The sequence below is a fragment of the Trematomus bernacchii genome, unplaced genomic scaffold (genome assembly GCF_902827165.1).
Source record: "Trematomus bernacchii unplaced genomic scaffold, fTreBer1.1, whole genome shotgun sequence".
Taxonomy (NCBI): domain Eukaryota; kingdom Metazoa; phylum Chordata; class Actinopteri; order Perciformes; family Nototheniidae; genus Trematomus; species Trematomus bernacchii.
The window spans coordinates 2587202-2600671 of NW_022987593.1; the positions used below are offsets into that span (position 1 = coordinate 2587202).

Below are 13470 nucleotides of genomic sequence, written 5' to 3' on the forward strand. Positions count from 1 at the left end.
TGTGACAGAATTTCATGAAACTTGAATGTGCCAGGTGGAGCAGCATTTTTCAGTTTTTGCTGCCCGTGAAATCATTTGTGCAGTACAGGAAAAAGACAGACTCAAAACTGAGAGTGGAGAAAAAGACTAGCAAGGAAAATCCAACCAAGAAGAATATCAAACATTTCCCTCTTGGTTCCTTCCCTTGGGCTTTACTGGCTAGAGCTGACCGCAGCTCTTCCTTCCTCTTTGTAAAGCCCACAAAGAAAAATGCTTGAGGTCTGGGACGGCTCAAGGACTCAGTCAAATTGAGTCTATGACCTGCTTATATTCAATGAGCAGTAAGAGTGAGAGTCTGCACTGACTTGTCTCCAACAGGGAGAAGGTATAAAAACAAGCTAGCAACAGCAGTACCTGCATGATAAGTCACACAATCATATTTAGCATATTCAGCCACATGAAGGCAACAGCCAGCGCCAGCTCGATGTTGCTGAGCCTGTGGCTGTATGATGAAGTGGACTCACCTTGGCGTTGGCTTTGGTCTTGCTGCTGCTGCCGTTTGTGTTGTTGTTGTTGGGGCTTTCATTGGCATCTTCATGAACTCTGTCCAAAAGCCAGAGGAGGAACTCAAGTGCATCGTGCTGAGAGTTTCCCCGAAACTGAGAGCCGTACTTTGCCACTATGCTCTGAGAAGAGAAGAAGCATCATAATTAATACGTTGGGTGATTTCAAGTTATTAAATACTGACATCCTTCCTGACAAAATGAGGCCACGATCACAGGAACTCATCATTTGTGAGCCACAGTTGGTTCAGCTTTGAGCACATTTCTTCTCTTATCATCCCTTAGTGCAGACTCATTCAAGTTCATCTGCCAGACAGTGTTTGGCTAAGATATCATCCTGTAATAAATTCATTCACAATTCTCTTTGGATGTTGCACTTTGGGAAACATTTTTGAAAATTGAAGGCACAGAGAACACTTGCAAAGTTGCATGCAACGAATCAAGCCATCTGCTAAAAACCTTTCAACAATGTTCACTGTAGTTTAATGAAGGGCTGAACATTATTATTATCTTTTTAATTCGATTTATAATTTGGTCTAAGAATGTCAGAAAAAAGTTGAAAATGCCTGATGTCATTTAGTACAGCACAAGTTGTTATCATCTAATGTGTTGATCTCTTTGACCAACAGCCCAAGATATATACGTTTATATCATGCATGCCAAAGAGAAAATACTAGAGATGTCCCGATCCGATCACGTGATCGGGGATCGGAGCCGATCACGTGATTTTCAAATGATTGGAATCGGGAGAAAAAGATCGGGGATCGGGAATTTTTTTATATAAAATATTTTTTTTTTATTTAATGTTACAAAACAAAAATGACCATGTTCACGTCTTAAAGTCATCCTGAGGTTTAAAATTACACAACATCATGTATGTGTTGCTTCTTTTGGGCTTGTTTTCATAGACCTGGTTGCTTATTTCTCTCAAATCTGGCAACAGAGTGGGCAGGGCGCAGTGTCTAATAGTAGCAGTAAGCTAACGAGAGGCTACGTTCAGCTGGTGCCTCGGGAGTCGGGACAGAGAAAATGTCAGGAGTTTGGAAGTATTATAAAATTGAAAGCGAAGGCAGTGTAACAGCCAGATGCAATGTTTGCAAGGCGGAGGCTCCGCGTGGTGGAAAGAACAGAGCTACGTTCAACACGACCAACGAGTACACAGCGGCCACTCAGGTAACGGCACTGAAACAACCAACACTTTCAGAGACTTTTAAAAGGAAAGAGAAACTGCCCCAGAACAGTGAAAAGGCCAAAAAAATAACAGCCAAGATAGCTGAATTCATCGCGTTGGATGACCAGCCGTTATCTGTGGTGGAGAACGTGGGGTTTAAGGGACAACTTGAATGCTTTTCGCCTTTTTTTTTTTTTAATGCATTGCATAAAGATCGGATCGGGAAAAATCGGTATCGGCAGATTGTCAAAATCAAATGATCGGAATCGGATCGGGAGCAAAAAAAGGTGATCGGGACATCCCTAGAAAATACAATTCTAATATTCAAGAAGTTAGAACCAGCGAATGACAAAAGCAATGATCTAATGTTACTCTGCAAATTCACAGTTGCACACTTTCCTTTGTACAAATAAGTAAAGCTGAGCCATTTGTTAGAATTGGTTTGTTAATTGTTTATCTTTGCATACCTTTGTGTGTTCAGAGAAAGAGTGAAAGAGAAATTATACATCTGTGTTTTCTCGAAACCTCAATGTCATTATTAAAATGAATGATACAATTACACAGAAACACAAACCACATTGCTGCTCCGCCAAATTTCACAATGTCAAGCTAATGGCTGCATGGTATAAGAATACCCAGAAACATCACCAATGTTGAGAGACTGACATTCAGTTTAATATGGTCTTCTTCCTTTGCATTGAAACAAGTCAAACGACTACATCATTTTTTCTCTAAGACATTAAGACTATGTTTGGCAGCATAGCACAATAAGACAGTCTTCATAAGCCATTAGTGGTGCCTAATAATATTTAAAGAAATTGTTCCCCAAACGCTTGCGTACGAAACGATGACTCACAAAGGGACATCCAGGACCCTGACAGGTGTTCCTAGAAAATAAAAGCCAAATTATGGGGAACGAGTTGTGACTTTATGCGTCAGACAGATACATTGACATGCAAAACTAACGACAGCAATAATAGTACACCACACTGTATGGCTATAATCTCTCTGTTGCTCTCCTTCTCTGTGTGAGACTGACTGGATCCATCCTCTGCTCCAGACCTCATTAAGAATCACCACATTATACCTGCAGTATCCCAGTATCTAAATATAAACAGGGGAGGGAGGACCCCCCTCTACCTGACGGAGACAGCCTGCTAATGAGCTTCATCGCTATGAGGGAGCACTGACAGGCGATGGAGGGTTGAGGGACAGATGGAGAGATGGGGCGGCAGAGAAAAAGAGAGGAGAGGGAAGGACGCTGGCGGAGTTTCAACAGAACTGCAAGTGTTGTTTTGTTTCCTTATCAAAAAAGGACGAAACTGACTGGCCGCGGGATGACAAGTGAGAAATAGAAGGCAGCACAGTCTCTCAAAGCTACACACAAAATAGTGCAAGTCAAAACAGTTTCCAAGGTTACAGTGACTCTAGGCACAGAAGTGTGATGGCATCAAGGGGTTAAGACTTCATTTCGACGAGGGTAAGACCCCTCCATAAGCCTTATCTGCTGGTTTTGGTGTGTGTATGTCTGTGAGTTTGCTGGGATCATAATTTCACTCATCTTTCTGATATCTGTTTAAAGTGCCGTCTCTCAGAGTGTCTCTGGTGACTTAAGCAGATTTGGCAGGATTGTATTCCCAAGCATCAAGTCATTTTTTATTGAAATCTTGTAAAAGGGAGGGGAAAAAGAAAGAAGATGGTAAGAAATGCGGGGAGACAAAGTAACAAATTGCAGGTTAGTCAAAATGTCAAGTTCCTCTGTAAACACTAGCAGTGTTCGAGCTGACCTCAGCAGAGCTCTGGTTGGATCTTACTTGTTTGTTAAGCAAACATTTCATAGCTCTTCAAAGATAAAGATGGACGTAAGGGTCAACTTGAGGTAGGATAGAGTTTTGTGTAAGTAATATTGATCAGTCTAGACCAAGGAACTTACTCAACCCACCTACCCCTGATAGGGCTGATCAGACAACCTACGGCCTGAGAAATGAAACCAGTGCAGAAGTTCTTTAAACTTGCATTCTTCCTAATAGCCAGGTAACGTCTCAACTTGCAAAAATAGGTCGGGTTGTAAATAAGTTTAGGAGAAAAGGACCTTACTTCTCACTTGATTCAATATGTCAGTGAACAAGTGAGTTCCTTGTCTCAATAGCTAGTTTTAAGTCTTCTTCAATACAGCATGATTTCCATTTTCTTAATTTTCTGAAGTTAATTGTAACATGTTTGTATTTTTGTATGTTCTGTTATACTTTGTTAAACCCTCTTCCCCCTTTGTCACTTCTGGTTGCAACAGAACATGTCATATTTAAACATATTTAGGACAAGTCTAGTCCAACAAAGGTACAAATGAGCTAGTAGTCCTGGCAATTTCTTTTGTGTATTTTCTGTCTTTGCACAAATCAAGGACTACCAGCTTTTCTCAAAACAAAGAAAGCTACAAAAAGAAGAAAGCCTACAAGAGAGATAACAGAGAGACAGCCATAAAGTTGTTGTTCTCCGCAGCGGGGGTCATGACCTCCCCGCGGTCAGCAGAGATAGGGCTGCACTCTGGCAACAGTCCCTGCTTCCAACACCCAGATGTCTGTTTTGATGTCCCGGCCTGCTACCTTTGCTTCACCTCACACCATTACCCCCTCATGCCCTCACCACATCCATCTTCCTCCTCTGTAAACAATGACGGATCAGAGTGCTGGCTAGACAGGAATGTACTTTAAACATACATCAGACAAATGTCCCCTACTCTCTCTCCCTAAAAGAAACATTTACAACACCTATCCTCATCATGGTCGAGCCTGCCAAACAGACCTGGATAGATTTCTGGCTGACGGACAGTGAATGTTACTGATTAATTAAGATAAGGCTTAACATTAAGAAGAACACACTTCTTTACCACACACACATTCGCACTAACCACCACCATACAGGCTGGAATGAGGCTGGATAGAATCAGTCATTACTGGCTGCTCCATTTGCAGTTTCATTTTTCAGCGGCCTGGTGTTGTTGGCTCACCTCTGGACGCAGGACAGTCATCACTTACAGCCTCGACTTTTACCACTCTCTCTCTCTCTCTCTTCTCTCTCTTCCATCATGCTGCGTTCCATCTATCCTTTTTCTTCCTTATACACACCAACAAACTTTGTTTTCTCCTTAATTTCTATTATGCCTCTTCTCTATCCTCTCTATCATGTTAGAACCAATCCCTCCACTAATCAGTCCCAGATGAGGTCGGGCCAACATGCACACATGCACACACACACACACAGACACACACACACACACACACACACACACACACACAAACAGAGAGAGATGGGCCTCTCTTTGCAGCATAGCACCTGTCCTATCCTGCCTCTTCCTCCAGCCAGCCATCATTTGAAATCTACTCAGCTACAGCTGCAAGTACAATTCCAAAGTTGTCAACAACTAAACTGATTAAATTGGCAACTATTTTGATAATGGATTATCAATTTGAGTAATTTTTAAGGAAGACATTTTCAAATTATTGATCACAGCTTCTTAAATATGGATTATGTTCTGGTTTATTCTCTAAGAGTAAAGTTAATATATTTGAGATATGGTCAAAACATCACATTTGAACATGTGTTATTGGGCTTTGGGAAGCAATGATCAAAGTGTTTCACTAAAAAGAAAATCAATAATTGAGAAAATAATATAGATTCATTATTAATGTAATAATGGTAGGTTGCAGCCCTCAACTATACTTCCTGTGTCTTATTAGGCCTCATTGGATTCACCTCCAGACCAAAAGAGAACAGGCAGGTATTTTTAAAGTAACTCTAAATGGAGACAGACGTATATTTCCTCCGCTGTGCTAAGAAGCATTCGATAAAGGTGCCAGTGAGTCAAGACTGAACAAAGCCTTCTTGTCTGCAGAAGTCCTTGGCATGGGATTTACAGGCGATCAGAAAGAAATAAGGAGGGATGAGATGCGATGGAAATAATCGCCTCTGAATGGTTTACAGCCCAGGAAAAGGCTCCCTGGGCTCTGCTGAAGCTGAGAGATTGATTCACAGCCGATGCTGTAAATATGTGAGCCCAACTGAGAGTCTGCAAGCTGTATCTGTCATGCCATCAAGAGCCGTATGAATGTATGCCATTTTCATATGCTTCCCTATCACTGAGATAAAGTATGAAAGTCATGCCCAACTCCATGATTCGGTGATCGCAGTATCACATCTCATTATACTAAAGATTGATTTATTCCCATGGCTTCCTACACCGTGTGTGTCTTTCAAGCTTGGTACATAAATCATGGGAGGGATAATAAACCTGGAGTAAAATGGTCTCATATTATAGTGCTTACACAGATACAGCGCCGACACACTTCTCCTTGTGTTCTTTTATTGCCTTTTGTCGTCACAGCGGTGTAGGTATAATGGAGTGAGGCTCACTGAGTCGTGGGAATGCATGCTGCTCCCAAACAGCATATGGTGGCTCTGTTACAGTACTTGTAAGTGGTCTATCTTGAGATGAAGTGTTTGAAGCGTTACCACTTCCCTACTTACTTTAACAGCTAAGACATGGATCCCCCTGTATATCAGTGGTAACACGTGAAAACCCCTGATTATATCATATACAGTGTTCCTAAAAACAGCATATAAAATATTCTAGCCGCACACTGCTAAAAACTCCCAAAAAAGTGTCCCCATCTGTTTCCCTGAAAAACTACCACTAACAAACTAAAATGAGAGGCTGCCCCGCTGTGCCTGCTCAGCACAGTCCAGGTGGTGCATATATCCTCACAGCAATGTATGTGGTTCTTTCCACAAACAATGTATACACCTTCAGCACTAAGAGTACGAACAAGAGTGGTCTTTGAAGAGACGCAGAGACACGAAAAGACAAACAAACCATCAGTCTCGCTGTCCTGCCTCTCTGTCACACACTGCCTGCACTCCCAGAACAAACAACACTGCTTAAAACACCAGGCCTCATCTCCACGGCTGAGCTTCTCTGGCTTCACGGAGCTGCATCCTGTCAAGCGTAAAAAAGATGAACCATGGCTGAGGCGCTACAACTTCTCAAAGTAGTTACAGTGTTGTTAAATCCTTTAGGTCAGGAGTGTAATGCTTGAGTCAATTTGTCGTCCAGTTAAATTGATGTAGACTACTTTTGGAGGGTCCGAAAAAGGACACTTCATGTCTCCAGATTTCATTAACATCAAATGTGAAGCAAGGCAGTTTTGCCAAAGTTTGAACTATTTAGGTTTAAATACAGCACATCCATGATTCATATCAGTCGGACACAAAGTGTATGACTTATAGGAATCTAATGAGTGTGTGCAGCTTCTACCAATCTTCTAACAATGACTCCCATGAGAAGCTTCTTTTCTCTCAGCATTCATTCTGTCCAGTGAGGAATGAACATGACTGAGGCTTAAAGACTCACTTTTTTTATAAAATGCCACAACCATCACCTAACCATTCTAGTCAATCACACAACTCAACTTTTTACACCCTGAAATTGATTTGGGACAAAGACCGACTTTACATGGTTAACAAATAACAATCTAAATGTTTTCAGCTGAGAAAAACAGGGGCCTATTTTGGGTTATGACAGCCAGCCAAGAAATTAAAACAAAACTATCTCCAACTTTTTTTCCACAGAGTGCCTCCAGCATTTAAATGTTGACTTAACTCCCAGCTAATAAGCCTGAGGTCTTTCTTCAGTTTATATAATGGTATTTGTCCTGAGAATTACATGACTCCTAATCATCGCAATACAGATCCCAATACAAAAGAAGTTGTAGAACTTTTTGCAAAACTTTCTTTTTGCAGGCCAGTGCATCTCTTTAAGTGTGAACAGATTTGGTAATGACCATCAGTTGTCAAAGTTGCCTGTCCCTTTTTCTAAGTAGAGCCTAAAGTGGTCTTATGACAGTCACAGGAGGGACAATATAGTTTTGTTTACCAGCGATGTCTCTTCCTCCCACTTTCTCTGTCTGTCTCCCTCTGAGTGCACACCAATGGAGGCGTCTCAGCGGGGGGCATTCTGCTTTCCAGGCTGAAAGCACTTGCTACAGTAAACATCCTCTCTTCTGCTTCACCCTGGGATGAGCAGACACACACATCCCTGTGTCCATGCGATGGGGAGAGTCAAGAAAAAGGGTAGTGACATACATGGATTTTTCTTTTTTTTGCAGACCAATATGATGAGAAGTCATAGAGCAAAGAAGAGAATAGTGCGACTAAAGAGAAGCGCGTTCAGACATTAGGTTCAAGGGCTAATATTCCGTGTGTCCTTCCAGCAGGTGGCCTACTCAGGGACTTTTATCAAGCACCATTTTTAACCAATAATATTCCAGACCTAGAGGAATCAATCTCGTCCTGTGGCCACTTCAAAGAGGTCAAGTTTTGAATATACTGTAATACCTACTTTTTACATTCACCAGAATACCCTTAATGACCAACAAATCTAAAGGTCTATGGAGGCCTAAGTCGTTAATGTTTAAAATAAGCTCTTTCAATTGCACACATGAAACGCTGAGCCTTTAAGATCCATAACACCATGCCTCCTTACTTTTATCAGATAAAAACAGCAGCTTCTTCTTTGTTAATACCTTTCCCTTACAGCTTAATATTAAACTGCACTCTCTCCAGTACACATTATTAATTGATCACTAACCTGTGGTAAATAAAAAAGTAACTGTCATGAATATCAACCTTTTCCATTATAAATCTCACTCATTTATCCCTATGTATGTTTTTGTGCACATACTTCCCTACAACTTCCCCCAGGCTGTCTGTTGATGCAACAGAGCAGTCATCACTCAGGAAGCCAATACTGGTTGAGTGTCGTCTGAGGCCAGAAGGGAACCCCGAAGCCCTGGCTCACAACAGCCATAAGCGACTGCAACAGAAAGAAAGCCTTCTGTGTGTACGTGCTATCCACTTGTTGATCTATTCTCTGGTTATACCTCATTATATTTTGTCAAGTGATGTTGCAACTCCTATGACATGCATTTAAAGGTTTATGCAAGTATAAGACAGGAATGCTTAAGTCCCTGCACTCCACATGACAGACGGGGAATGCAGACGAACCTCATGAAGTGCTGGATTGTAGGGCAGGTGAGTCAAGAGGAGACTTTGCAGCCGGTGTGTAATCAGTAACTACATTGCATGCACACACACAACTACCACTATAGGTCAACAATAGTAAAATGTCGAAACTAAGAGGCAAAGTGGCGACACAACCCCTTTGTCTCTTTACTTCACGGAAATGGGACATGCCCTTTGACCCACAGTCAATCACCCGACGTGTTCATTCAAACATTTGTGTTATAGTCTGTGATATGTATACTACTTACAAATCCTACAAAAACCTCTTGACATATTCCCATTGTGCTGTTGGGCTGGCTCCACAGGACACAGGATTTGTCTGTCTTTGAGTGAAATAAACAGTTTGGGTATTATCTGGGGGGGTTCCATGTGGGAAGAATGCATATACGTAATCCTACCTGAAGATAATGACATCTCTTTATTGCTGGGGTAGCTCTCAGTGGGGCCCTGGGACACAAATATCCGGTCTATCTTCATTCATTCTTCATTCTCTGTGTATGACTTCTCCAAGTACTCATTGAGTGCACTACACATAGCAGAAAACTCAAGTCAATTTAATTATATTTTGCCCAGAGACCCAGAAAACCATCAGCACGCCTGAGCTGTGAAACTACCTGGCTGCAGGTTTGCTGCGTGTCAATTAGTTTGTGATGATTTGATTTAAAATGCCTTAAGGCCCTTTGATGTTGGTTTTATTATGCTGTATAAGGGCACATTCACAGACAAATGTGCTGTTAATAAAATAATCACAAAGCAATTGAAACACAGTGGTTTAACTTGGGGGCCCATGAATGCATGCTTTGGTCAGATAGAAAGGTGGCTATTATTCACTTTGTTGAAAACATTGCAGCTATAATTCCAATTGTAAATAGGCTATGTTAGAAAGAGATAAGTTGTCTATGAACTATTTCCTCAATGGCATACGGGAATCAAGCATTCTTTCCACTGAGATGATTGGAATTAAGACACAACTAAGACACTACTAATAACAACACAAAGCAGTAACATCAGCAGCATACTATATGCATTCCCTGTCCTCACCTTGAACTCCACTGACAGCTGAGGTGTGTACTCCAGGGTCCACAAGCCTCGGACCAGCGTCGCCAGCTGCTCGGTCACCTCTCCCCTGGCGGGAAGCGGCTCCTCGCCCCTCGCGTCCCCGTTCACCCTCCTCTGGTACAAATCCGACTTGTACTGCTCCAGCCCGAGGTACTCGGCCAGCAGGTCCGTGTTGTTGAGGCACTGAACCACGGCGTTCATGAAACAGGTGTTTCCATGGTTCTTCAGCCCCAGCACGCCGGGGGTCTTGTCGCCGAAGCACCACGACAGCCTGTCTTTCACCGAGCCGTGAGTGGAGGACACCGTGGAGCTCTTCTTCACGGTTCCCTCCCTGGAGGTCTGCCCACTGTCGTCTCTGAAACCCCCAGAAGCGGTTCGCCCGAACCCGCCGTCGTCGTCCTCCGCGTCCGGCGTTTCCGCGTCGCCAAAGTGCGCAAAAGTGCCCAAAGTTTTAAGAATCCTTCCCATGAAATTCCCAAAAGATCGCAGCGATTTCCTCCTAGCAAATCTTCCGGTTTTATATTTCTTCTCCTTTCGCTTTGTCGTCTTGGGTTTCATAGCTTTTCTTACCTTGTTTTCCTTGCGGGTATCCATGGCTCTAGTACTTAGAAGGACCGAGAATGAAACAGTTTGTGGAGTCGCACCTGTCTGCAAGCCGGTCTGTCTACCCCTCCTCCTCCTCCTCTTCCTTTTCTCTCCTCAAACCTTACCGCTGAGGTGGCTCACACTCGGTGCCCATAAGGCACATGGTCACTGATATTAATCCCCTGACATCCCGTTAATTCCAAGTACGAGGTGTTCACCAGCCTGCGCGTGTTTGTAGCAGGTTTGTAGGTGACGCTCTCTCTCTCCAGGAACTACAGAGATGAGACTTGTTCCTCCCTGCACTCAGCAGGTTCTCACACACTTCCTCATCTCAGCGCAGGATCGTACGCTGGCAGTCTTGGACTCTCTCTCCCCACCACTATTCCTCCCTCCCTCCTGTCCTGTCAATGGGGTTTTACAATGAATATGTTTCTATCACGTCTAATGCCCGCCCCTTAGACATTAATTAAAATGTCCTGAAATACACTTATCAATAGAAAATGTTCAAACAATGAGCAGGAAATCATTTTTCGTACAGCTTCACATTGTTCCTGGAATGGCAAAAAGTATAAAACTCAACATGTCTTGATTGTTGCACAAGGAACAAGGAAGTTGATTTATTTAATTATGATGTTAAGCACTGTAGCCTTAAACTGCCCCCTGTAGGAGCAATTACAACATCACCTGGTTTAACCTCTTCAGAAGGTTTGAAGCAATCTTTGGCATTAGTTGAATGGAATGCACTAAAGGTGCCCCTATAAGCACAGACATGTAAATAACACTCAGTTCTTAATAAGAACAAGAGCCACAGATTTATAGAGATATATTTGTAGTTTTTTTGCATCTTTGGTCACTTGTGTGTCTTTGTAGACTTTGTTGTCTGTTGGTGGTCTTTTTACAGGTCTTTGGTTCTTTTATGCATATTTGGGTAATTCTACAGATCTTTGAGGTTGTTTTGTGTCTCTTTGTGGTTCTTTTTGGTCTGTTTTGTGTGTCATTGTGGTTGCTTTGTCTCTTGCTGTGGTCATTGTATGTCTCTATGGTAGTTTTGCATGTCAATTGTGGTCATTTTAAAGGTCCCATGTCATGGCCATTTCTACTGATCATAATTCCATTGTTGAGGTCTACTAGAATAGATTTACATTGTTCCATGTTCCAAAATCACATTGGTTTTCTCATACAGCATCTCTGTATAGTATGTGTATTCACTCTGTCCTAAACGGCTTGTTGGAGCTCCTGTGCTCTGATGTGTGTTTATGTGTTACAATGGTGTTTGTTAACCGACCAGAAAATGACACCAGTAATGAAAAACAGATGAGAATGCTGCGTGGGGTCTGGGTGCCGTGTTGGCGGGACGTTGCGGGGCTCACTGCTCCGCCCTTTGAGGCTCGAGGAACGGACAGTGTGAGCTGTATTACTGGTGTTGTTTCCTGGTTGCTGCGTGGGGTCTGCGAGACAGCGAGACACCGTGGAACTCAGCCTGAGTGTGGCTGTACGTGGCGAACTGTGAGTGGAGATCAGCAGAGCCGCGGCTGAGAAAAGATCAGGCTGAGTGAGTGTGAGTGTGTGTGTGTGTGTGAGGAGCTCCGCGGATTGGTCCATTTGGACCTGGGTATCGTTACGTCACTATACTCAGGAAGAAACAAATGGAAAAAGACAAATCTCCAACGAGGCGTTCTGGGGCAGCATAGACAGGTATTTTCTGTGTTAGAGTTTTACTCGCTACAGGGTGTACTTTGAGGGTTTGTGACTTTGCAGACCGTTTACATGAAGAAAAAGCTACATAACACACAAGGGGACGGGTAATAACCGGAAAAGCATGACATGGGACCTTTAAGTCTATTTTCATATGTTTGATCGACTTTCTAAGAAGAAATGTTACAAGTGACTTCAAACAGAGACTCTGGCACATAATCAGTAACTGGTACAAGGCTGTTGTTTACATTAATCTTCGCTTCAACCAGACCATATGTTAAACCTCTAGCCTACAACAAAGACATATCAGCTACTGAAATCCTTATGGTGGTGCATTATCATCACTTGATACTAATAGTTTGCACTCATTAAAATACAGTGAGATCTCACAATGTAGGAATTGAAGGGTATGTTTATATGTCTGATAGTAAAATATTGTTCACAAATGTAAAACATTTCCTTGCTTGACCCTGTCTTTGAGATGCGTTGTATATAACAGACCAACATTCACAGACACATCTAAAGCATCCTATAAATAGCCTGGCTGCTGCCTCTACACACATCCATGCTGCTGCTGCTGGACACCCTGGAAGCTCCACAAAGTTAAAAAAAATGGATGTGCTCAGAGCTTGGTAAAAAAAAGAAGCTTTCTCTTTCCATGCACCCTTGGCATGGAATTAGTTGCAAATTATCATTACCTTTCTTATTTCTGTGAACATCTTTAAATGTCTCCTCAAACTGCCCAAAGGAAACATGTAACTGTTTAACATAAGCCTTGACTCACGTGGAAAGTGGATATTGCTGGTATTGCCTGAAGCTTTCTCTTCTTTTACTCGTATTTCAAAAGAACTGTCCTGACTAAATCTAAGTCTAAATAATGATTGAAAAATAGGTCATAGTAAAATAAAGAACCACTCGGCCAGAAACAATCAGCCCTGGTTTTTAACGGGGATCTTTTTGCTATATTCAGATTCTAATCACCCTGAAGCTTAATTTCACAGCTCAGCAGTACTAAAGATTGAAAATAGTGGGCCAGATGTGCAGATTTATTGAAATAGATAGTCTGGGCCCCATCCAATATCTCCATCATTTCCCCCAATGCCATTGTTCCAACAATGGAAGAAAAAGGCTTATATAGTACACTATATTAAAAAATAAACTAATTATGTGTCAAACTCATATATAAAGGTCAAACTGCATCTTCCTTACAGAAAAGGACACACACTTGTCCTCTATTCATTGCTAACAGGGAGATTTTTTTTTTTTGGGAAGCAGGGGTGAGTTATTCATTATTTAGATTATCCATTTTAAACAATGGTGAGTAGAGTGGGTTCAGATCAG

At 42.2% G+C, this 13470-nt stretch overlaps 1 protein-coding gene across 1 annotated transcript in view; it reads right to left on the reverse strand.

The window, feature by feature from the left end:
* usp43a (ubiquitin specific peptidase 43a) overlaps positions 1-10768 on the reverse strand; it is a 100484-nt gene extending 89716 nt beyond the window's left edge. The window contains exons 1-2 of the mRNA XM_034129885.1: positions 9832-10768; positions 504-665 (exon numbers count right to left, since the gene is read on the reverse strand). Of these exons, the coding sequence (XP_033985776.1) occupies positions 504-665; positions 9832-10443 (774 nt within the window). The 5' untranslated portion in view covers positions 10444-10768. The remainder of the gene's footprint in view (positions 1-503; positions 666-9831) is intronic.
* Positions 10769-13470: the final 2702 nt, after the last annotated feature.